The sequence below is a fragment of the Lycium barbarum genome, chromosome 5 (genome assembly GCF_019175385.1).
Source record: "Lycium barbarum isolate Lr01 chromosome 5, ASM1917538v2, whole genome shotgun sequence".
In the NCBI taxonomy this organism is placed as follows: domain Eukaryota; kingdom Viridiplantae; phylum Streptophyta; class Magnoliopsida; order Solanales; family Solanaceae; genus Lycium; species Lycium barbarum.
In genome coordinates, this window is record NC_083341.1 from 5467065 (window position 1) to 5491696 (window position 24632).

General features: G+C 34.1%; 1 protein-coding gene and 2 pseudogenes across 1 annotated transcript; 1 reads left to right on the forward strand and 2 right to left on the reverse strand.

Moving 5' to 3' along the window:
* Positions 1–3859: 3859 nt before the first annotated feature.
* On the reverse strand, positions 3860–7838 carry LOC132642221 (zinc finger protein SHOOT GRAVITROPISM 5-like). The gene is made up of 4 exons (XM_060359478.1): positions 7602–7838; positions 6801–6952; positions 5891–6156; positions 3860–4668 (listed from the first exon to the last, which is right to left on the reverse strand). Exons 1-4 carry the CDS (start codon positions 7711–7713, stop codon positions 4023–4025), a joined length of 1176 nt encoding a protein of 391 aa, XP_060215461.1. The 5' UTR covers positions 7714–7838; the 3' UTR covers positions 3860–4022.
* On the forward strand, positions 6566–6731 carry LOC132642943 (U2 spliceosomal RNA; annotated as a pseudogene).
* Positions 7839–18295: 10457 nt separating the features above from the next.
* On the reverse strand, positions 18296–23747 carry LOC132640248 (putative late blight resistance protein homolog R1A-10; annotated as a pseudogene).
* Between the last annotated feature and the right edge of the window lie 885 nt (positions 23748–24632).

Below are 24632 nucleotides of genomic sequence, written 5' to 3' on the forward strand. Positions count from 1 at the left end.
CATGATGAGTAGCACCAGTGTCAATAATCCAAGAAAAAACATTAAACTTACCATTCAAGCGATTTTCGGGAATTGTAGCATTACCAAAAAATCCCGTAATAGCCTTCCATTGATCGGGAGTAAAGTGCTGACCGACGGCAGCGTTATTTGATGCGGTTGTTACACAATTTGCCACGGGTGAAGGCGTGGCAGTAGCACGCAGTAAGCCACGACCTTGACCAGCGGAAGACAGCCGTCCATTCTTTTTAGTCCAACCATCGAGATAACCCACGATGTCATAACACTTACTAACATCATGACCACGTTTCTTGCAATGAGAGCACACCAAAAGCGACCAACACTTTTCAGTCACATGTCCTACCTTCTTGCAAAGTGAGCACACAGGACGATCTGCAGAACCACGACCCCGTCCTGCAGTAGCACGAACAGCAAATCCAAGAGCCTCGGTCGGCTGTGTCTCAGATTCTTGTTTGGCCGTACGAACACGCTCCTCTTGAATCACAAGCTGATAAGCCCTATCAAGACTTGGTAACGGATCTTGAGACAATATATTAGTCCGCAACGAAGAGTAATACTCGGAATACAAACCCATCAGAAAATCGTGAAGTTTAGATTGCTCACGACGAACCTTATGTAAACGACCTGCCGTACAACCGGAGCAACAAGTACAAGAAATCAGGGGCTCGTGATGATCCAATTCTTGCCATAGAGCATGTAATTTGTTGTAATATACGGACATTGACATGGTTTTGGTCTGTTCACAATTATCCAGGGAAGACCGAAGCTGTTGAACTCGTGGTCCATTAGTTTCTACAATATAGGTCCTTGTGATTTGATTTAATAAATTCTACCTAATTCTTCTTCATAGAAAAAAAAACGTGTGGCTCTGATACCATGTAGAAACTATACAATCTTGGCTTGTGCCATTCATTCACCAAGAGAGAATATATATAGGATACAATCTTGAACCTTAGTGAAACAAGAAAACTGAGATCCTAGTGAAACAAGGAAACTAACTAATATATGGTAATTATCTCCCTACAAATATGCTACCAAATAATATAAAATCCTACAAAGATATTTACCGCAATAAAGAGTAATACTGAATGGAGTTCTAGGTGGGAAAATATGTATCAACAGGTTATGGGCCTTATTCCCAAGACTGAATGTATTGTGGTTAAATGGTTGAAGCCCCTTGAAAATTGGGTGAAGATTAACACTGATGGAAGCAAGGATGCAATTGGTAGAGCTGGAATTGGAGGAATTTGTAGAGATCACAGAGGAATAATTATCATGGCCTTTGCTCGAAGGGTGTGTATGGATACTAGTAATATGGTTGAAGCCAAGGCTGCTCTAAATGGCCTGGAATGGTGTTATCGAAATGGGCATAGCAATGTAATCTTGGAATGTGATTCAAAGATTGTGGTTGAGATGATCAAAGGCAACTACCATATCCCTTGGCAAATGAAGAGCATCATTACTCACATTCAAAATATATCAAGTACTATTGCTTGCGAGGTTCGACATTGCTATAGGGAAGCCAACCAAGTCGTAGATGCCTTAGCAAAATGGAGTATTACAAATGAGGATTTGAATATATTTGCACATGCGCATCTTCCATCGAGAGCCAACGAACCTTACAGACTTGATCTCATACAAATGGAGTCCCTTCGGCATAAACAGAGGAAGAATTCTTTTGTATAAAAATGGTCCAATTGAGATTGCCTATCACACTAGATTTGTATATTTGCGCAAAGCCTGGTGGTTGTCATCTTCTACTGTATATTTTAGCCATTCTTGGGATCCTTTGATGCTACATTCCGAGATCTGTTGCCTTATTTTTTTTTAGCAGTAAAAAAAAAACAGCAATATTCAAAACTTCTAGTTAACCTGAAGGTATTGGCGGAGCTAGGATTTTCACTAAAGACATCCAAAATATAAAGAAGTAATCACACCAAGAAGTCAAGAGGATTCAACATATAAAATAACTTTGACCTTATATATACAATATAATTTTTTGACGAGTATATCGAAATTTAAAGCAGCTTTTGCAGGCTTGAGAACTAGTTGGTATTCATCAAAAGGATATAAATAAACTTGGTCATGTCATATAGTTAGGCCAAGAACTCAAAAAACAAGCAATCCAACATGAAATTGGAGTGAGTAGTTAGTCCTCATTTAAAGATCCACAATGCCTTTATTATATTAAAAGCACAAAATTCTTCAAATAGTGGGCTCTCCTGCTAAATATGATATGATGAGAGTTTTCAGAAGAGTGAGGGGTCATATACTGTGTGTCTTGTCTAGGTTTGAAAGGGACTAAAGCATCTGCATACACTTACAAATCGTGGCACTGAAAAACATGGCATTTTAATGAGCATTAAAATTGGAATAGTACTATTGAAAAGGACAGTAGAGAAAATATGGAGAGAAAAAAACATTAGCTTTTTAATTTTATTTTCCAGCCCAGTCTTGTACTCATTGGTGGCTTCATATTCTTATGTGTACGAAATAGACTTTATGGAAAACATAGCTTTAATCCTGTTTCCAGCCTTCTTTCTTGTACTCATCATCACTGGTCCACCACTCAAGACCATATAGTAACGACGTGGCTTCATATTCTTTTACATGAAATCGACTTTTGGAAACTGACTGCTGAGGTTTGTAATTGAATGGATAAGATATGTTTCATTTTAATTAGAGATTTTGAATTTAAGTAATGAATATAAAAAAAACACAGATGAAACACATCTTCTTCAATAAGCCTTATGAATATAGCTCCGAACTAATAAAGTCCCAATATGTATACGAAATGCCAGGGAAAAAGAAAAAAAAAAAGAACAAGAAGAAGACTTTTTGGATTCTGTTAGTTTAATTAGGTGTAGAGGTGGAGTTAGATAATTAATCCCATAAAATATTTTGAGAAGGAACAATTCTATGAAATTCATGAATCTACCTAGGTCAAAAATTTTGTGGATAAATAAACTACAACAACAACAATGACATACCTAGTGTAATTCCACAAGTGAGGTCTGGAGAGGGTAGGATATATGCAGACTTTACCCGTACCTTTGAATTATTGTGAATTAATCAATAAAATAAATTATTTTCTAATTTTCAGACACCTTGAAAAAAATATAAATACCACTTAATACATTACTTTTGACTTGATCCATGAGTATGTTTTTTCTATCAAAGAATTGTTCCTCATAGAGTTCTTGAAACCATAATACCTTTTGAGAAATTAATGATGTAATAAGTTCCAGTTTCTTATGTTAAAATTAAAAGAGAATGTGGTAATGGCCTTCTGTAAAAGCATATTACATATATTTACATGTTAAGACACTACTGTATTAAACAAGTTATGTTATATCAACTGTCTTAATTAAGTAGGGCTACAATTTAGCAAAAAAAAAAATTGTTATCTTTGTATCCCACTTGTGAAAGGTAAATATCTAAGTTATAACCTAGGATTTTTATAAATACCTTGATAAATTAATCTACAAACTATATGACAAAAGAAGCAGTTTAGTAAGCCACTATGAACCAAATAAGTTATTGACAAATAGAAAAGACAAGGGAGAAAAGGGAAAAAACTCAGCAAGGACTTTCACAAGGCTGATGACACGAAGGCCCTACACAATGCAAATTTAGATTAGTCGTAGTGGCAGAGACAATTTTCACCAAGGGATTCGATTGTATAGAAAAAAAAATGACCTTATATATATAGTAGGATCTTCTGGCGCCCTTTCGCTCCTCAGCCAGCTCATGAGCCCTAACTAGTCGGACAAGTGAATTTCAGAGATGATTAAATAAACAAAAAATATATGAAAAAGAAGATTACATGAAGGCCAAGATAAGATCTCTGGAGTAATAAAACCAACTTTATTTAATTAGTCTTACAACAAAAGATAAGAGTTTACATTGTTCACTCCATATACCAATAACTGATCACTTCAATAGCATTTCATGATGGCCGCCAAAACGAATTAATTCAAATACTGTTAAATTACTCAATATTTTCACCTTTTATAAATGGAAGATGACAAATAGTTAGTCAAAGCTACAGGGTAAACCTCTCCACAAGCAGTAACCTCTTTTAATGACACAGTTTGATGGAACTGTTTATTATTACAATAGCCACATTTGATTATCTTCACATGTGATGATGAGTCAACACTTTCTCTAATTTCCCTTGCCTTTGCCATTTCAAGATTGGCTAAATCAATCAAACACTTTGCTTCTTGTCTCTTCTCTGCAGCCATTGCCTTTTGTTCCATAGCCATTTTGAGGATTTGATTTGCTTCACTTTTCAATTGTGATACTTGTGTTGTTGCCTCTTCAATGATCCCTTTGGCTTCATTGTTTTGGACTATGTAATTATGATGACCACTTTGACCACCAAATGACGACAAATTAGATTGTGGGGTATGTTCATTTTTTTCCAAGAAAGGAGAATAATAGTGTGTATTTTGGTTATAATAATTAGGAGAAGTGAAAAGCTCAAGATCAAGATTAGGCAATAATCTTGAATATTGATGATTATGTGGATGAGTGGTAGTACTAGGCAAGAAAATTGGCTTTGGTGTTTGCACAGCACATTCGTTAGTAGTAGTTGTTGTACTTTGTGCTTTGCATGAATCTTGATGTTCAATAAATGCTTCAACTCTGAAAAAAGCAATAAAAATGGGGCAAAAAAGAACTAGATTAGAAGAAGGTATATATATGGAAAATTAGTACTATAATTCAAACATATAATTCATTCACAACCAAAAAATCGCTAATTCTTTTGTGAAAATTTCGGACGAATCTGTTGGAGTTAATTAACTAGCTATTGGTAAGTACGTTCTAGTAAAAAATCCCTTATCGACGAGCCAAATTCCGGCAGACACATCCGCCGGAAATTAGCAATTTTTTTTATAGTAATTCCACAATATAATATTGTTTGAGGTCAGTAAATTTTATCTTCACCTTATAGTACTGTTTTTAACTAAGATAATTGCACATATAAATAAGGAAGAGATCTTCAAAAGTAAGCACACTAAATATGTAGTACCTTTACAAGACATTCATTAGGTTTAACACTAAAGGATGCTACCAATTCAAGTAACATGGTAATCTCATCTTGATCTGTACTGTGTATAAGATGTGCTCCATTCTTTTTTATTTGAGTTTACTTAGTATACACTGTCATTATTCACTATTAGGTTATTTAAAAGATAACTAATTACAAGTATCTGTCCATAAAAAGTATGATTAATGATCTTCAGTACTGGAAAAACGCGAATTTTCGATAGACGTTTTTGTATGAAGGCCAACAGAAATATGAGATTTCCAACGGAAAGTTTGGTCGTCCATTGGAAACTTTTCCTACAGCCAGTTTCCGATGAGAATATGTATATTTTTAATAGTGCTTGGAAATAATAAGATATTTATTATCTGTTGCAAAAAATTAAGATATACTGATAGTGTTATTTTGTTTTTAGATAGCTTGTAATATATGTCCCAAAACAGAAGGCAAAAAGAGTTTGAAGACTTTATATATTAAAAGTCTTGGTACTTTCAAATTTTATTTAAAATTTGAAGTTAATGAATATGTCTATTTATGAAACAAGATGATTATTTAGAATAATCACCTTTCTGACTCTATAAATAAGGCCTTCATTCATGAAGTGGCTATGAAAAAACTGCAGGTATAACACGGGCTTTGTTGTATCCTGAAGGGATTGCTTGTATTTTTCTCAATATGTATACGGGCAATATCTCTTTAAGGAAAGTGAAGTCGATTCTTCCACAACTCAAAGCCATTTCTTCTTCTATTATGTTTTCCTATTTTTCTGACATTTTTTTTAGAATGTTAATTTATACCAATGGATAAAAGAAGATGAACCTGGAGAAAACTCTTCCACAGTCACAAGAATGCCCTCTGGTGCCACAAGTTTTGATGTGAGCTTTATAATCTGACTGAACAGCATAGCCTTTGGAGCATTTTTGACAAACCCATTGTTTGTAATTGCTATGTTTCCTTCTGAAATGCTTCTTAATTCCAACAAGGTCACCTAGTGCATGGCATGGATCATGGTGTACACAACTTGGCTCTGGGCACACATATACTCTCTTCTTGATCACTTGATCCATCTCATTTTTCTCTTCTTCCTGATCAGTTTGAAAACATAGTTAGGTAAATAAAATTATACTATCGATTACTAACAAAAAAATTAAATGATATTATCGCACGATTTGACGTGATAACAGTTAGAGCAGACATATGTCTTCGGTTCAATTTTCGTTGTCATCCATCATCGTAAGAAGGGAAACCTTGGAACAACGGTATAATTTCTCCGTGTGACCTATAAGGCGTTGAATTAAACTTTGATGTTTGTATTAGGCTAGGCTGCCTACATTGCGCCCTCTAGAGGTGCGACCCTTTCCCGTACCCTATGCGATGCGGAATGTTTTGTGTACGGTTGCCCATTTTTTGAATTATTAGAAAAACTTCACGACTTGCACGTGAAGGGATGCGTTGAGATATCTATAATTTAGTTAATAGAATTTGTATCCCATCATACCTTTCTCGGCCTTGTGGCTAAGATCAAGTATAATACTTATCTGTTTAATATGTGATACGTGGACCAATATCAGTCTAAATAATATTAACTCAATGTTTTTAGGGGCAAGGCTAGTGCTACCTAGGCCATAGCCTAGGATAACCTAGGCTTGACGCACCCCACTAAATGAAAAATTGTATCGTATCAAACATTTAAGATTTTAGATGAGACGATGACTTAGCTAATAAATACCTTCTTCTTCAACTTCCATGGAACCTTATGACGGCGGCGGTGCATCTGAAGATTCTGCTCTCTTTGAAAGCTAAGGTTGCAGATTTCACAGACGTAACGGTCAGATTCCATTAACATCTCTGCTGTGAGATATACAACTTGTGCATCAGGATCTGCAAATTAAATATGGAATTTAATTATATAGCTCACTTGATCAACTCCAAATTAATGAAAAGGAGAAAATACAATAACGGAGTTAACTACGGGTTCAACAAAATTCAGATCTCGAGGTTGAACCCTACATATGCATGTGTAAAATAAATATAAATGGTGGCGGATCCAAATATTCTCACAACGAAGATTCAAAAAAAGGCAAAACTACTATATTTGCTAAAAATTTCTCTTATGTTAGGACGAAAGGGGATTCAACTGAACCCGTTCCTTACCTTTAGCTTCGCCATTAAATATAGATGGAAAGTTAATCAAAATCCACTTTCTCGCCTATAACGTTTAAATTCTGAATCTGCCTCTAAATAGAGGCTCTGAGCTAGAGAGGTGAAAAAGGGATTTATCTGAATTCCTTTCACTGAAAAAGTATATTGTATATACACGGTTAAATTATTTTTTTATTCATATATAGTAGATAAGGAAACCCTTGATGAAAATTTTACCTCTCTCGTTGACTGAACACGATGATTTTGATAGAGTTGTAATGGATACCACAAGAGCTAAAACTCAATATTCCACAATAACTCACATATGAGAAAAAGAAAATTAAAGTTCTTTATATATATTTAAGTAATGAAGATGAAAATTAAATACCTGGAGTACCAGCAGGTCTTCTTTTTCTTTTGATAATAAAACCATTTTCTGGGGAAGAAAATGGATCAGAATTAGAAGGAACTGGAAACAAGAAAGAGTGGCTGGCTAACATGGAGAGAGATTATTATTGAACTGAGATATTCAATATGAAATGTTGTGCTCTTGTTTTTTGCTTCTTAGCTTTTTGTTTATCTGGATTCTGGATAGATGAGGAGAACGATTTAAAGCCAATATATAGTACGGTTCCACATGATTTTTTCTTTTTAAAACAAAGAAAAAATGATTGTTTTCACCCGAAGCTTTTAAGCTGGTTAAATTAATTTATAGTAGTATTTTTTGATTTTTTTATGAGAATTTCTACCAATTCTGCTTTTATTCATTAAAGCTCGTCCTAAGCTCCGTCGAGATTACTGCCCTAGCCTATCCTATCATTTGTATAATGAAGTTCGTCATTTATTGAAGAAGTGATTGTTAAACATTAAAAGTATTGTTTAATGTTTATAACACTTTTGATTTGACTAAGCTTTACGATTTTATCCCTACTATCTTTGGTAATTTTCTAAATATTTTTCCTAAAATAAAACTATTAATTATCTCTCTATTTTATTAATTTCTGTCATTGGTCTTTTTCATGTAAAAATATTTATAAATAGATCACTTGGATATTTTAGTCATTTTAATAGAAAAAGTGTTTATCAACATGTTTTGTAAACATACTAACTGATCTATTATTATCAGCTTCGGCACTTTATCCAAACATGTACTACTTATTTATTTTATCAGTTTCAACACCTAAAAATATATTTTAACACTTGATGCTTATCACCTACTTTTAATAACCTAACTCAAACGAGCTCAATATTCTCATGCTATCATATATTCTAGATATGATCCGGTCCTTGTTATTAAATAGGATTGAGTATATACAATTACCTGTTAAGTGATTCAATTGTGTAAATTTTCTTATATCATCAATATATATAATTTGAATTTTATTTATAAAGTAATACAATATGTATATACTAAAAGTGTAATGATTTCTTTTTGCACCATCGTCATAATTTAACATGTTATTTATCATTTCTAAACCTTAAGATATTATTTAATTAATGGTACAACAACAAAAACAACATACCCAGTGTAATCCCACAAGTGGAGTATGGGAAGGGAAGAGTGTACGCAGATCTTGCCTCTACCTTGTGAGGTAGAGAGGTTGTTTCTGATAGACCCTCGGCTAATTAAAGTAAAAGAAAATGAAAGCAGTTCAAGAAAGAGGTAATGATAATGAGAAAACCATGGCAAAATATTATAGGAAGCATGCATGTCTAAGCATTCTAAAAAATGACAGTAGCTACAACAAAATAATACGAAAATTGAAGTACAAGAAGCGATAGTAAGGCAATCGAAGGATAAAAAACTACAAGTGTAGTACTACCACTATTAGTATGGAAGGATAAGCGGGCAAACACACAACTAACTACTAACCTAATTCTACCCTAATTTGTGTCCTCCACAACCTCCTATCTAATTAAGGTCATGTCCTCATGAGTAAGCTGAAACTGCGCCATCTCTTGCCAATCACCTCTGCCTCCGGCCTACATTTATCTTTCCTGAAACCATCCATAGCTAACATGTCACACCTCCACACTGGGGCATCCGTGCTTCTCCTTTTCACATGTCCGAACCATCTCATCCTCGCTTTCCGCATCTTGTTCTCCATGGGGCCACTCCCACCTTATCCCGGTGATTAATTAATTATTGTATCAAAATAAAATATTGTATCAAAATAAAATATTGTATCAAAATAAAATTAACTACAATTATCCTTTTAAGTGATCTAATTATGTACTTTTTTTAATATGGTTAGAACATAGAACTTAGCATATTAAGTAATGTAATCATAGTAAAACTCCACAATAAGCATTAATTGATAACATGATAAAAATAGGAAATAATCTGCTATAATAAAATAACCATACTAATAATGTAAAAAGATTATTACACTATTGATGTATATAACTTGTGTTCAAAATTAATCTCGTTACTCTTTTTTTGTAAATAGGACAAATATTTTTGTGACATGTTCTAATTTGTACCCTATGAGTGAAAATTCCCGTGAGATTTTTTTTTTTGAAAGAGAACTAAAACTAATCGAATGAATGAGACCTAACAACATCTCCTGTAGCACGCAAAAAAAAATGCTAGAATGCACATTTGAATGTCATTCAAAGCGAGACTCTTGACTAAACGCTAAATTGGATAAGCCATCAACTTTCGAATTAGCCTCCCTATAGATATGAGCAATATAGACCACCCAATTTCTAACCAAGAGGTGATGAATACGGTTGACATGAATATCATTATTCCGACGAGGCACAAATGATCTTCCCGTCCGCAGCACATGAACTACACTTTTCATGAGAATTTTTTATAGTAATATAGAAGTGCCTAAATCTGAAAGAGGCACAAAACATCTTTTCAAGTCTAACTAAGTGATCCTTTTCTGGTGGTTGAAACTTGGAAGATCGCTAATTAAAAAAAGCCAAGAGGAAATGATTATTTTGTGCAAACTTGGTGGATGCAGTTCTCTACTTTATTGCTTTCATATTCTGTCTACGTTAAAATCTCACGTGATAGTTTTTATGGGGTAAAAAGAATATCTATACAATTAGATCAATCATAAAATAATTACAAGTTATAATATACATAATTAGTATTCTGATAAAAATAATAACAAACCTACTAATCTACTATGACTTATTAGACAACACTGATTATAATGTGAAAACAATATTTACTGTTTACATTAAATCTAAAACCTACTTTACTGTTTTATATATTCCCTCCGTCCCAATTTATGTGGCACTTTTCGTTTTTCGAGAGTCAATTTGACTAAACTTTGAAGCTAAATTGGATTAGATTAACTTAATATTTTAAGATTAAAATTTATATATTTAAAAAACTACATGCATGAAAAGTACTATAATTTGTAACTTTTCTCATATCAATTTGGTGAAAAATACATCTTAATGTTGGTCAAAGTCGTACAGTTTGAATCTCGGCAAACAAAAGTGCCACATAAATTGAGACAGAGGGAGTATCACTTAATATCATTAGCGATAAAATTTAATATCCAAGACATATATCTTGTATTTATTGTCGCTTTGGTGTAAACAACACCTGATCCAGGTAAGTTACGTTTTTTTGATGCGCCTAATAGAGGGCGGATCAAGCAGGATTGATAGATTTCTAGGCTAATAAGCTTCAAAAGATGAGGTGCATAAATGATACCTTAAGCGAATCTCAGATTGGAATAAAGGAAGAAAATGAAGAGCTTTATAACTAAGGTAGGTTAAGTTCACATAGTACACGCATTTTTGGGCTCGATGATGGCCTAGCCATGAGACATATTTGTGAAGTCCGTTGGTCAAAACGGACAATTCATTCTATAGACTTGGATCGTGATAGTTCTTTCGGTCTCGTACATGACTATCTAAAACGAAATTTACGAAATTTTCGTTCATTTCTGGAATGATATATTAGATGAATCAATTCTTATTAGTTTGGTAGTTCAACCTGGAATTATTAGCACTAGAATTTTAGAATGAATATAATTTTTTTCTGAACTATTGATTTTGAAAGTTAGAGAGCATGGTAGTGCATTTCAAATATACATTTTGCTCTTTCAATCTTATACTGGCTTGTACCTAACGGTGATGCATTACGTGTAACGCAATTATTACTTATCATAAATAAGTGCTCAATTATGTATGAATTAATTAGACAAGTAGAAGGTTTTGTCAATTTTCATTTTCCTAATCTTTTAGTTCATCATGAGTTTCATTTTCATGTATTCAGCCTTGAGAACGACTTGACTTGTTCAAGTATATATAGGTGGAGGAAATTAATTAATTAAGTGTCAAATTAACGAACAACATAAACACAAGAATTGTCCCTAGTTAGCTCTTTGGAACCAAACAAGAGAACGTGAGGCTTCAACTATTGTTGAGAGAAAATTGATGTCACAAACTCTGGATTTAATTTCTTCGTCCACATCATGGCGTCTCGAAAAATCTTTATGCACATAATCTTCTTATATATTGCTAGCGTATCGAAGTTGAACTATAGATTTTAGCAAACCTAATTTGTTTTTATTAACAAATGATGCTCAAGAAAATTAATTAAAATCTAATTAAGGGGAGATTCAAACACAATTATAAGCTAGTTATGCGTTTGATCGATCAGTAAATATATATAGTCAAACCTCTTTATAACAATATCGTTGGGTCCGAAATTTTTCAGCTGTCATAGCGAATTGTTGTTATACGCCTAAAACAACATTGACATTTAAATAATATTTTATTGTTATAGGCAAAAAAGATGCATGAAATCTGATTTTTAATTGTCAAATCCTAAGCTTAATCACACTTTGTATAACGAAGGAAAATCTTTTAATGATCGAATTATATATTCATATAATATTCTTTGTCATAAATGGTGTATTAAAGTCCCAAAATATTTGGTGAAATCTCTACACATATTATTGATAATCATAAATATTCTATTTTTATAAAGATTGTTAACTATTATATTACCAAAAAAAAAAAAGATAGTTGTTATATGGGGGTAATTTTACAAGAGCGTACTATTATAAAGTTAATTGTTGTTGTTATATAGGTAAAATTCTGTTATAGAGAAGTAAAATATAACATAAAAAATCGATTCCGAAAAAACTTAGCTGTTATGGAGAGGTGTTGTCATATACGAATGTTGTTATGGAGAAATCTGACTATATTAAAAAAATTCAACCAAGCGGTACTCGACGCCAAAACTAAAAGAACGCTAGAGAAGCAAATGAGAGGTTTTCATAAAAATCCTTATAGAATGAAAGAATGAAGTTTTCATTTTTTTACATGCCAAAATCATGAGTTATAATTAACTGCGCTTCCAATTTTCAAAAAGAAATCCTTAGTATATATTTATCTAAAAGAGGATTGAAGAAAATTTTGCCTCTTGCAAAAATGTAAGGTAAGGTTGCGTATAATAAATCTTTGTGGTCCGGCCCTTCTCCGGACCCTGTGCATAGCGGGAGCTTAGTGCGACAGGCTGCCCTTCTTTTTTTTATACGATTGAAGAAAATTTTGGGAAAACGTCAATAACTACCAGCTTATTTGTCAAAAAAAGAAAAGAAAAATACATTATGTTATAAAAAAAAATTCGTTAATTTGATTAACTTGAAGTTTTCGACGGAGCCCGTCAGAAATTAACTTGTCAGGAAGTTGATAAATTCTCCATCAGAAATACGACGATATTCCGATGACAATATCCATCACGACATTGAAGTTTTCTTAATAGTCCTAAGATGACTCCGTCCCAGCAGCCAAATATCCCTTCTAATTAATATAGTCCTTAATATATTATCAAATAATTTTTTACGAATGTGTCAAAACATTAAACGACAAAAGATAAAAATTAAGTACGGTAAGTAGTAGTACAAATTTTGTTTTTAAAATCCGAAAATGACCTCGTGGTTTCAAACCAAGCCTTGATGGTGGAGATTAAAGTGAAGGACCAAGTTGCTGCAGGTGCAATAATAATGTGTGCCTTGGATCTGAAAATTAAAGATATGATTTGTTTGGATGTGAAGAGTTATAAAAAACAATAATGATAAAATCAATAAATAACAAAATTGAATTGCAGATTAGTTGTTTTGTAGTGTTTGTAAAGGACCCCCCATTTAAAGGATACAAATTCTTACATAAATAATTTAGATTCTCTACGGGATACAGCATATCACAAAGAATGAATGTCTTCGTCAGTCTTTCAATTCTATGTTCCCCTACTCATTATCATCAAGATTCCTTTTCTGGTAAATTCATATATTTTTCTGATTTTTATTGGTTTTTACTACTTAAAGGTCCACATTGTACAAACAGAGATGGACTTGACATTTTTAAAATCAACTAATATAATTACGATAAATAGTAATCCGAGAAAAATGATAATTAAGTTGCTTTCAGATGTTAAAATTTATCAATAGTGTAAAAGCATTTATATTGTCCGTGTATATAATTTAAATCCTTAAATATTTTGAGGCATTGGCGGTAGAAATTAAAGATCTTCCAGCAAAGGCAAATCTAAAGCATGGCTGTAAAATTTGAGATTCATAAATTTGGGAACAAAAATTCAGGGGAACCATCATGGATGTTTATATGGTTTCTATTTTCTGTACAATATCATCAATAGGTTCAGGATAGCAGGTCCAAAATTACATACTAACCGCTTCAGTTTATGTGACGGTATTTGATTGGGTATGGAGTTTAAAAAAGAGATAAATTTGTAAGTTTATAATCTAAGACGAGTCATAACCATTGGTATGAATATATATATATATATATATATATGTAGGGATCAGGGATGTCAAATGGGCAGGCAGGGCTGAAGTTGAGTGAGTCAACATGGATTGAGTTAATAAATTGGTAGATCATTAATCCACTCAAAGGATACTTGAGCTGAAATGAGCTGTATCAAAATGGGCTAAACAATGGATCAAGAAGGCAGGGGCGTATACATAGTGTCGGGCTTTCGGCTACGAGTTCATTCGAACCCCGTAACTTTTGACCTAAGTCTTATATTTATCTTATAAAACTCATTAAATATGTATAGATTATTAATTATGAATTCAGTAACACAAAAAAATTTAGAGGCCGAATTCATAAACATCAAATTCCAAAATTTCTTTGGTTCATGAAGAATGTGAGTGTTAAATAAATGAATGTTCAAGCCAACTAAATAAATACTAGTGTGTAATCATATACTCGTATATACGGCTGTACGATTATACACTATAACCCAAAGTGTTTTGCCCAATATGTAATCCAGTGGTGGGTTCAGATTTCCACCGAGGAGATTCAAAAGATAAAGAAGTAAAAAAATGAAAAAGTCAATTGAGGAGATTCAACATCTAGTATATATACAATAAAAATAATTTTAACCTTTTATATAGTGTAATTTTTTTTATGAAGGAGATTCGGATGAACCCCTTTACAGTACCCTAGCTCTGCCATGACGTAATCCTTTTTATTTGTAGATGTATCGTATGGAGTTATCCAAATCAAGGTTTGGCGATGACATTCATCGGATCAGTTAGGCTCGATTCTACATGGGCTAAAAAAATCTTATTTCAATCTTATCTAGAGAAAAGGTTGGGTTGGTCTCATGGGTCAAACTCATTTTGGTGGCTCTATATGAAACTGACGATATTAGTTATTAAAAGGAAAATCAACTAAGATCACGTTAGTAGTGAAAGTTAAAGAATGTATTGAAAGTTGGGTTAAGGCATGGAATACACCTAAATTATGATGAGGTTGTCAATTACATACTTAAACTATGCAGGGGTCCTATGACCGCTTCCCCCCACCCCCACCTCCAAACTATTTTTTCGTATTATTTATCTTGTTCACTAATTACCCGATAAAAGAAAGTTAAAACACAACGTATGCAAACATGCGCTTATTCAAGACTAAAAGAAAAGGGTCTTCCAAGAAGAAATTTGTTTTGAAAATTTGCAAGAAGTACATCTGCGGCAGAGTCTAAGGCAAATTTAGCAACATTGAAGCTACTTAATTGGAGGGGGAAAATGTTGAAGTTCCGATGATCTGATCCACTATCCCAAAGAGTCATGGTGCAAAGTGTATTTCAGTTTGGGATGCAAAATGAATAAGAGTGTGTTTGCACATGTCCGTTTTAACTTATTTTTCTTGCCATGTAATTAGTGAGGGGTACAAATTATATAAAAAAATAAGTTCAAGGGTCATAAAAACCGCGCATAATTTAGATATGTAATTAATAACTTCGTCATAGTTTAGGTGTACTTTCTAAGCCTTATCCCATTGGAAGTTGAAATTCTCAAAAAATGTCAGTTATATATTTAAGGGAAAAGGGTCAAAATACCCCTCTACTTTGGAAAAAGGGCTAAAAATATCCTCCGAACTTATTTTGGGTCAAAAATACCCCTCTCATCCTTAAAGTTTTCAAATATATCCCTGTCCGAAATCATTTTTTAAACCCGCTCCATCATTTAAACCCGACCCAACTATAATAACATATAGGATCCCCTTATTCCCCCAATTCCCTCAAACTTCAAACCTACGTATTGGGGGAATAAGGAAATCTTATGGGTTATTATTTAGTTGGGTCGGGTTTAAATGATGAAGCGGGTTTAAGAAATAATTTCGGGTTATTTTGGGGGATAATTTTCATCAAGACACGGAGATATTTGAAAACTTTAAGGATGAGAGGGGTATTTTTGATCCAAAATAAGTTTGGAGGATATTTTTAGCCCTTTTTCCAAAGTAGAGGGTATTTTTTACCCTTTTCCATATATTTAAACTTCGCAAGAGTTCTATTGCTGGGGGGGGGGGGGGGGGGGGGGGGGGGCTTGACTATAACAGCAGGTTTAATTGAAACATCGAAACTCCTCTAACATAGGAAAATATAGTGATAAAGAGGGTTTACAAATTATTTTACATTCACAAGTTAATTTCATTATTATTACTCTCTAGATTATTATTTTTTTGATCAAGACTCTCAAGATTTTTTTGAAGTGGAATTTTTTAAAAGTTTAACATCAAAGCAAGTCAAGTAATCAAATTAAAGACAATTTGTAATAGGCTTTTTACTCGATTTTTCAGTTCGATTTGATATTTTTTCTTTACCAGTATATACCCCTAGTTCAGATTAACTTGTGTGAAGTTGCCGCGCATTTACAGTTGAGATTGGCGATTGTAAATTTTTACTAGTTTAGTTAGTTGAACATATGCTAATCACGTGCTCTTTGATGAAACAATCTATAAATAGAAGTAAACCACTTTTGGTTAGGATTTAGTATTTGTTAGTTTCTTTAATTCATGTCTAAATAGGATTTATAGTTAAAACAATATAATATTGAAATAGGTTTTCCAATTCCTAGTCAAAGTAGGTTTTGCATTATTATAAATATGACCATTAGTAATGTAGAAATCAGTTCTAACAAAAAGTAATCTCTCCCGAATTTCCAGTTTGATCTCACGTTCAATTTAAAAAAGCCTTTGGTTACGATGAAGAAGACGCTGTTTTACAATTTCTTCCCATCAATAGCAGAAGAAGAGGCATGCAAAGTTACCAACATTCCATGGGTACCGACTCGAGAACTAATAGAGTTAAGGGACATATACCCTGCCCCAAAAATTGATCTGGAAAATCCATGGCAGATCAAGAAAAAGATTACTCATGACGAGGTCGTAGTTGGAAAGCTGGTGATTCCATTTACTGATACGTTTGAGTACATTATTCGATACTGGAAGTTGGACGAGGCCAAAAGTTTGGTGAACGGGTACGGAATTTGTGTTGACGTGTGGGATGTAACTGAAGAGAATGAACCTAAGAAGTGTGAAGGTGGAAGCGTTTGCTTTAGGAAGTTGCATAATGATGACTATTCTCTATCGTGCATAAAATTGTTTGATGATCGTGGATTGGAAGTTGGTGATGAAATTGGGCTATATTGGGATCCTAGGAATTCAAGTTTTATGTTCAAATTACTTTCTAAGGTTCATGCATAGTGAAACTTTTTAAACTGTTCACGAACTAGGACCAAAAGTGATATACCGTAGTCTTTTTTCTGTCAATCAAAAAACTCCTTAAAATATAATTTTGAATGTCTTGGTTATGAATTTTAAGTTTTAACATTGATTGATGAAGCATTTCCTCGTTAAATTAATGTGGCTATATGTTAAATAACTATAATTGATTTCAGATAGGCAACTCTCTCTTGGTGAGGGATTTTCCATTCAGAAAAAATATTAATCCTAATAGAGAAATATGATGGGTTTGTGCTGATGTAATTTATGTAAATTGCATGTTCTGATACCTGAACAGTTCAGAATTGAATTAGAATGAATAAGGAACTGAAACTTCAAGCAGTTTGGTTATAATTTTTCCCAAAACCAGTACTAAAAAGTCATGTAGTATCCTTTAATCAGTTTAATAACTTCTTTTGATAGAACCTCTTGTGCATTTTTTCTACAAGATAATCATCGGCCTCACACTTATCGAATCTGTTGTTTTACCAACAAGGGTTGTGGTGGAGTGGTAAGTACTTCTTCAACCTAAATCATAGGTCTCGGGTTCGAGCCCTGGGTATAGAGTAGCCTTTGTTAGGGAGTGTTTTACCCCCAATGTAGAACTTTCTGGTGCGCATTCAGACTTAGTCGGTCCCCAATGCGGGTATTAGACACTTTGGTGTCTGCTCCAAGCACTAGTCATAGTAGTTTTCAGCATTCACTAACAGAATATGCACAGCAATTACATGAAGCAGAATTAAAGTTGTCCATTTTGCTGTCCTGTTTCTGGGTCGGTGACTGCACTAATTAATTTCTTTGTTACTTGAAGTAAGAGCGTGTATATATGGCATTATATTGAGTCATTGAGTACACTTGAAACAGCAAGCAGATTCATAATTTTTTGGAAAATAGTGTTTGGCTCATTCAATGGAGATGTTGTGTATGGTATTAGGAGCAAAATAAAGATGTGAGTAGATTTAAGGCATAGATTTAAACACATCAAAAGACAAGTTTAAATGGTCGCACAACCAGAGTAGGGTATAGTTTGCAGAACCACTATTTTCTACTAAGCAAGTTGAATTCAAGAACTCTCTATTTCAGTTTTACCACTTACTGATCCTCAATCAATAAGTGTTGAAACTTTTACAGACTACCATTATATGCTCACCAATTCCAATTTAGGCTAGTGAATCTGTCCAACTCGTTGGTAGAAATGACTAATACAATGATAATTATCAGAATGACTGTATTTAGCATTTAAAATAGAAGATCAGATTGGAAAAACAGTGCTTAACCACAATGGACGAAAGGAAATGAACTAAAACAGCTTGAAGAAGGCATAAATGTGTGAGGATAGATCCAGCATTTGAAGCCTCAACAGGTTGATGTGCTGGACAAAGTAAATCGTCTGCCAACCTTTATATGAGCTCACTGCAAAGAAGATTATACAGGTTAAAGTAATCAAAAAAAGATATACGCACTGAAAAGGAACTTAACGTAGGAAAGAAGTTAAGATACTCACAGAAAATGCCTGGAGATAAGATTATACAACTCAGTGTTCCGCAGGCAAACTCAGTACCTGCACTTTACCTCAAGCATGTCTTCTCCGGTCAGTTGTTCAACATATTCCTTAATCTTGAAGGCCGACCCTTCAAGCTGAGGGCTGCCCACACTGAGATAATCTTCAATGAAGTAATATCCCCAAAACTGTCTGGGATCTCCATAAGCTTAGTACAATCTAGTTTTTTTTTAATGCCTCGAGCACGGGAAAGGATTCATCTGCAATAACCTGCCATTCAGAAAAAGACACATCATCCAATTTTAGAGATTTGAGATTCTGGAAAGTCACTTCTTTCATGTTCCATCTTTGCCCCCCTCGATGATTGTATATGCTAGACACAGGCTTTGAAGGTTGGGTAGTCTCGCAATTCTTGACTGAATCGGATGTCAGAGCGAACCCTTTCAACTCCAGTTTCTTCAAGCTCGAAGGGAGCCATGTGTATATTCACTGAATGAATCCCAAGAAACATACACACGAAGTTCTTCAAGCTCATTAAGGACATCCAATCTTGGAAAACAAATCTTCTCTACTGAAAAATCCGGTAGTTGTTTGATCACGAATCTAAGGGTTTGAAGATTGGGAAACCTTTTGAAAATATCCTTCGCGTCTTAAAAGGTGGGGTAGATATAACATTCTCAAATTTTCCAACTTCAATTCCTCTTCTAGCAATGTTGGTTTGTTGATGTATGGATCAAAGAGAGTACGACATGTCATGCGCACATCTCGTAACTTTGAAAATCTCCAAATAATCGGTGATAGTACCATGCATGATCCCTCCAGGTTTCCACCACCAGAGTTTCTAGATTGCAGCGGTTTGAAAATGACTGGGGGAGAGCTTTTGCCTCCGTCTGAATGTTTAAGAAGTTCAAATGACAAGCATGCCTATTTCATTCAGTAAAAATCTGTCACTATATCCGGCAGCTCCAACCTTTTAAGAGCCTCAAGTGTCTAAGGCGACAATTATAGCGCATCATATATCCTGCATTATCATCCATGTATACCTTCAAAGAGAGGAGGTGTCTAACATAAGGATTTTCCTTTTCTGCATTGAACAAGTCAAAGTTTCCATCCGAATGAGAGAAATGTTGATCATAATGAACGGTCATTCCACGTGGCATCAGATCTAAAGAAGACGAAGACGGAGCACTTGAACTTATCAAGTCAAACAGCCTTTCCTTTCTAGCTTTTCTCAAAAAAAAAAAAAACATGCACAAGATGTGGGATTTCACTGGGTTGTTGTTGTTGTTGTATGCACAAGATCATGAATTTGGCAACTCGGGTATGCACCTCTCTCATTGGAAACTAAAACCAAGCTACTGCTAATTAACTCATCCACATAAACCTCCATCTCAGTCTGCCTCACCAGTCCTTCGGCAGTCCATAAATATTCCAAATCAAATATTGCCATGTATTCGTCCTTTGGATAGCTTGCAAGGTAAAGGAAGCACGGCTTTAGGTGATCTGATAAATGGTCATAACTTAATTGTATAACCTTCATCACCTCCTCTTCATCCTTAAAAATAAAGGATTCCAAATTATTTAGAACTTCCAGCCACAAAGCCTTTTTCTTTTCCTTCCTTGCAATTACTCCACCTATCAGATCAAGTACCAAAGGAAGCCCATCAGACTTTCGGGCTATTTCTTTCCAACATCCTTTAGTTCATGGGGGCAACATTATTCTCCGAATACCCTTTTCTCTAATAACTCACAACTTTCCTCTAGTGTGAGCAATCGAAGATAAAGAGGATCACTATGGCGTTTCCCATGCAAAGCCACTTCCTTCTTTCGATTTGTTAAAATAACTCTGCTTTTTTCTGAAATTCGGGGAAAGGTCTTGTTAGCTCATCCCATGTTGCAGTATCCCACAAGTCATCCAAGACAATAAGATACCTCTTTCCAAACAGTTGTTTCCGTAGCTTATCAGCAACGTCATAATCTATGCAATCCTCACTAAATCTTTCTTTCAAACCAATAACTTGATTGAAAATTTTCTGCAACAACTTTTTCTCATTGCGTTCCTGGCCGACTGTGCACCAAGCACGAATGTCGAAATGATCAACAACAGACTTATCATTATATACTCTGTAAGCCAAAGTAGTTTTTCCTAGCCCTGGCATACCGACTATGGAAATGACATCTACCACAGTTGGTCCGCTGGTGAGCTTCCTAATTATCCACTCTGTCTCCTCCTGAAAACCTACAATTATTTGACCAATTGTTGATGACTTCCTAATTTCAACTGGCTTGTTGGGGGAGTTTACCACAACAAGGCCCTCGTTCTTGGAGATCTTCTGTGGTACCTCTTTTCCGATAAGCTTGATCTTTTCTATCGTATTAGGAAGTAAGAAGATAAGCTGCAAGAGACCGCGATCTCTGACAAGAATTGAATTAATGGCATGCTCCGCCTCATATGCCACATCCAGAACACGAGTCCAAAGATCTCTATTCAATTCTTGCTCAACATTCCCAAAGAATGATCTTATGGACTCTAGGTCTTTTTTCACCAGCCCAATTTCTTCTTTTATCAAATCAACTGAATAAGCATTGGAATTGAGCAAGTCATTTAAGTTTTTGAGTAAAAGAGTCATGAAGAGCGGTCCATCACTCATGGGGAAGCAGAGTTGAGATGAGTCTGCAGGGGCACTTAAGAAAACATTCTTGAGATCTTCCTTCAGGAGTTCAATAAATTTTTTCCAGCAAGTTTAGACTTGAACCACTTGTTTCATTCATCTTCTCTTCATTCCTTGCGTTCTCTTCTAAGTTGCTAACAAGAACGAATACCTCCTTGGTAAGTGCTTCAACACATGCCAAGAGAACAAACAATTTGTCTTGATGAATAATGTCCTTGGGCACATCAGTAAGAATAATCAATAGGAACTCTATCATGACATAAATGTTGTACAGTGAAGTGCTAGAAGTAATAGCATTAACCATGTGCTCTTGCAGATGAACTAGAGATTCTCTAAGAATGTCTAGAGAGGCTTCTCAGAGTTGCTTAATGAAACGTTCAACTTCTTCAGACTTAGAAGCTTCCAAATTTGTAGAACATATGTGCATAACCTCCAGTTCAACAGGAATAATCTCCACAAGTAGATTAGCTAGCTTGGAATTAACTTGAGAGACATCTGATTCATCGAGTTGATAATCCAAAGGGTAAAACAGAAGTTTCCTACTTGCTGAGCCATAAGTTGAAGCTGAGGTAAGACATATTCAATTGTCTCATACTCAACGCAACCATCTACTTTCAACTCATGGAAATTTCTTAAATTATCACATACTTTCTGAAGCAGCTCATACTGAGTCATAAATGGGAAAATCAACTCCGCACAACACTTGGGTAGATAATGGAGATACATGAGGAGCGAATCCAAAATTTCAACCAAATGATTCTCGGTCATGGTCACACTTGATTCAGAATAGCTATGTGAGCTGATATAACTTTTGATATTTTCCTGGAGGCGAGGAATGGTATCCTTTAATTTAACCAGCATTTCATCTCCACTCTGATGAAAAAGTGACTGAACCAGATCATGAAACTCATATGATATGCAAGACATTTCAGTACTAAAACCTTCTGAGATGAAATAATAAAGATGAAAAAATGCGGACACAAATGTCAGATCCAACGTCAGGATTTCAATTTGAGCCATGTCAAGAGCAATTTGAACACGTCCATTCTTTAACCTCTCTATGAAATCTAGAAGATTGACAACGTCCTTGCGAAGTAGTACAATGGATGACACCTGCCAAAAGACCAAATGTTGTTTCAAATTTTCAATCCCACATATTTACCATGATAAATTGTACTCTAGATTACAACAGGCAGCTAACACAATTGCAGAGGACTTTCTCCGGATCAATAGCCTAATAGATAAGCTAAATGTTTGGCTTGTTACAGCTTATATTGTTTATCTAGGTTCTTTTTGCTTTTAACTGTAAACATGTGATTAACTTCGTATGTGTGAGCTTTGCTATAAACATGTGATTAGCTTTGTCTATGAACAATATAATTATTCCCTGGACCGTAAGTTTTTGCTTGATTCAATTTAAGTCTTTTTTTAACTTATATATTTTTTCCTCTTCATCATGTAACGTTGGTCCAGAAACATTCAAATTATTTGGCTTGACTTAATTAGTACTCCATAATAATAGGTACTGGTTTACTATCTTTTCGATGCATTATTATAACGTACAATAACAATAATAACATGTAAAGCAAAAAGAAAATATGTTTTACAGAAACAACATGACACTTTTATTTTCAAGATGATCAAGATGTTTAAGTCGATTAAGCTCCATAAAGCAGTGAACAAACTTACAAGAGTAAATTAATTATGAAAAATATAAGTAACTAAATATTGTATGACATACCGATGAGTTGCTTGCTTCCCCTTTCTCTGTTTCTCCTTCATTTTCTTTTCCTCTTTCCATGTATGCAATTTTCACTTGTCAAGCCAAAGTATTTTTCCTTCCCTTCATTTTAGTTTCTGAAGATCTGGTGTATATAAAGTACATAAACCTTTATTAGAAACACAAGAAACTGAAGGAAGAAGCATAAAGCATAATAATTGACGTTCTTCGTGTTGGATGCTGCATTTGTTACTAATAATTCTTACTATAATATTTTAACACAATAAGATTTTCATCTGGTCATCATGTATAAAAAAAGAATACAATCTTAATCACACATAAACTGTTTAGATGAGAAATCATACACATACTATCAACACAAGTATTATTTTTTTAAATAAGAGAGGTTCAACAATATAACCATACCTTTAAAGTTCAGAAAATTAAACTGGCCAAGATTAAGCTGTGACAATCAACCTCTTGCTTGTTTGAGAAACAGGTGAAGTTGAAGTAATTGGCTAAAGAGGAACTTGAAAGGCCACTCAATAGAAAGAAGAATCAAACACACATTCACAGTATCATCATAATAAAGCTGTAAAGGTGTTAAGATGAGCCCATAAAGGTGGATTACTTTGGTTTGCTTTTTTTGAACTTATGGTTGTGTGCGTCGACCCTTTGTATTATAATACTTCTTCCGGTTTAAAATGAGCGTCCACTTATCTATTTGCACGCTACTTAAAAAATATTAACTCATAAGCAAAAATAGGTAACTTAACTAAACTATCCCTAATTAAATAGGTATTGAGATTTGATCACTTAAAACTTAATGAGGGCAAATTTGGAAAAATAAGCTTAATTTTTTCTTGATTTGATAAATGAACACTCTTTTTGAAGAAAAAAAAAAGGCTAAATGGACAATCTTTTTTAACCGAAGGGAGTAAACTATAAAATCATACAGATATAATGGCCAAAAACACACCTGAACTATCATTTTTCTGCGAGTTTCACACCCTAAATATCACTTGTTTCCTTTTCCCACTTGAACTATCACCATCAATTAGAGTTGCTCGAATCGGCAGATAATTATGCTTGACGGTTGCTTATCGATTATCGACTTTTAAATGTACTACTCCGCTAGCCAACTGATAAGATATCGGTTGATTCGTTATCAAGTTAGCAATTATCAGACAATTATGAGGTGATGTATCGCCTCAAAAAAAAAACTTCTATTTCTACTAGCACTGTATGCCACAAATTTGTTACACATAAGAATTATAGGTGGAGAATAAAATAACATATAAACTACTGGGAACAAATAAAAATTCAAAGAGAACTGAGCCATAAGAAGTTTCACTCTGGAAACTTTACACAACATAGCAAAATAGACTCATTGCACGGTCCAGATTTTCACAATGACAAATCGAAACAAACTGAATCACCAGAATCAGTTAAAAGTAGAGGATTTCACCAACCTTAAGCTTTGGGTTTACACTTTATAGTAGATACTTTATAATTTTAAAT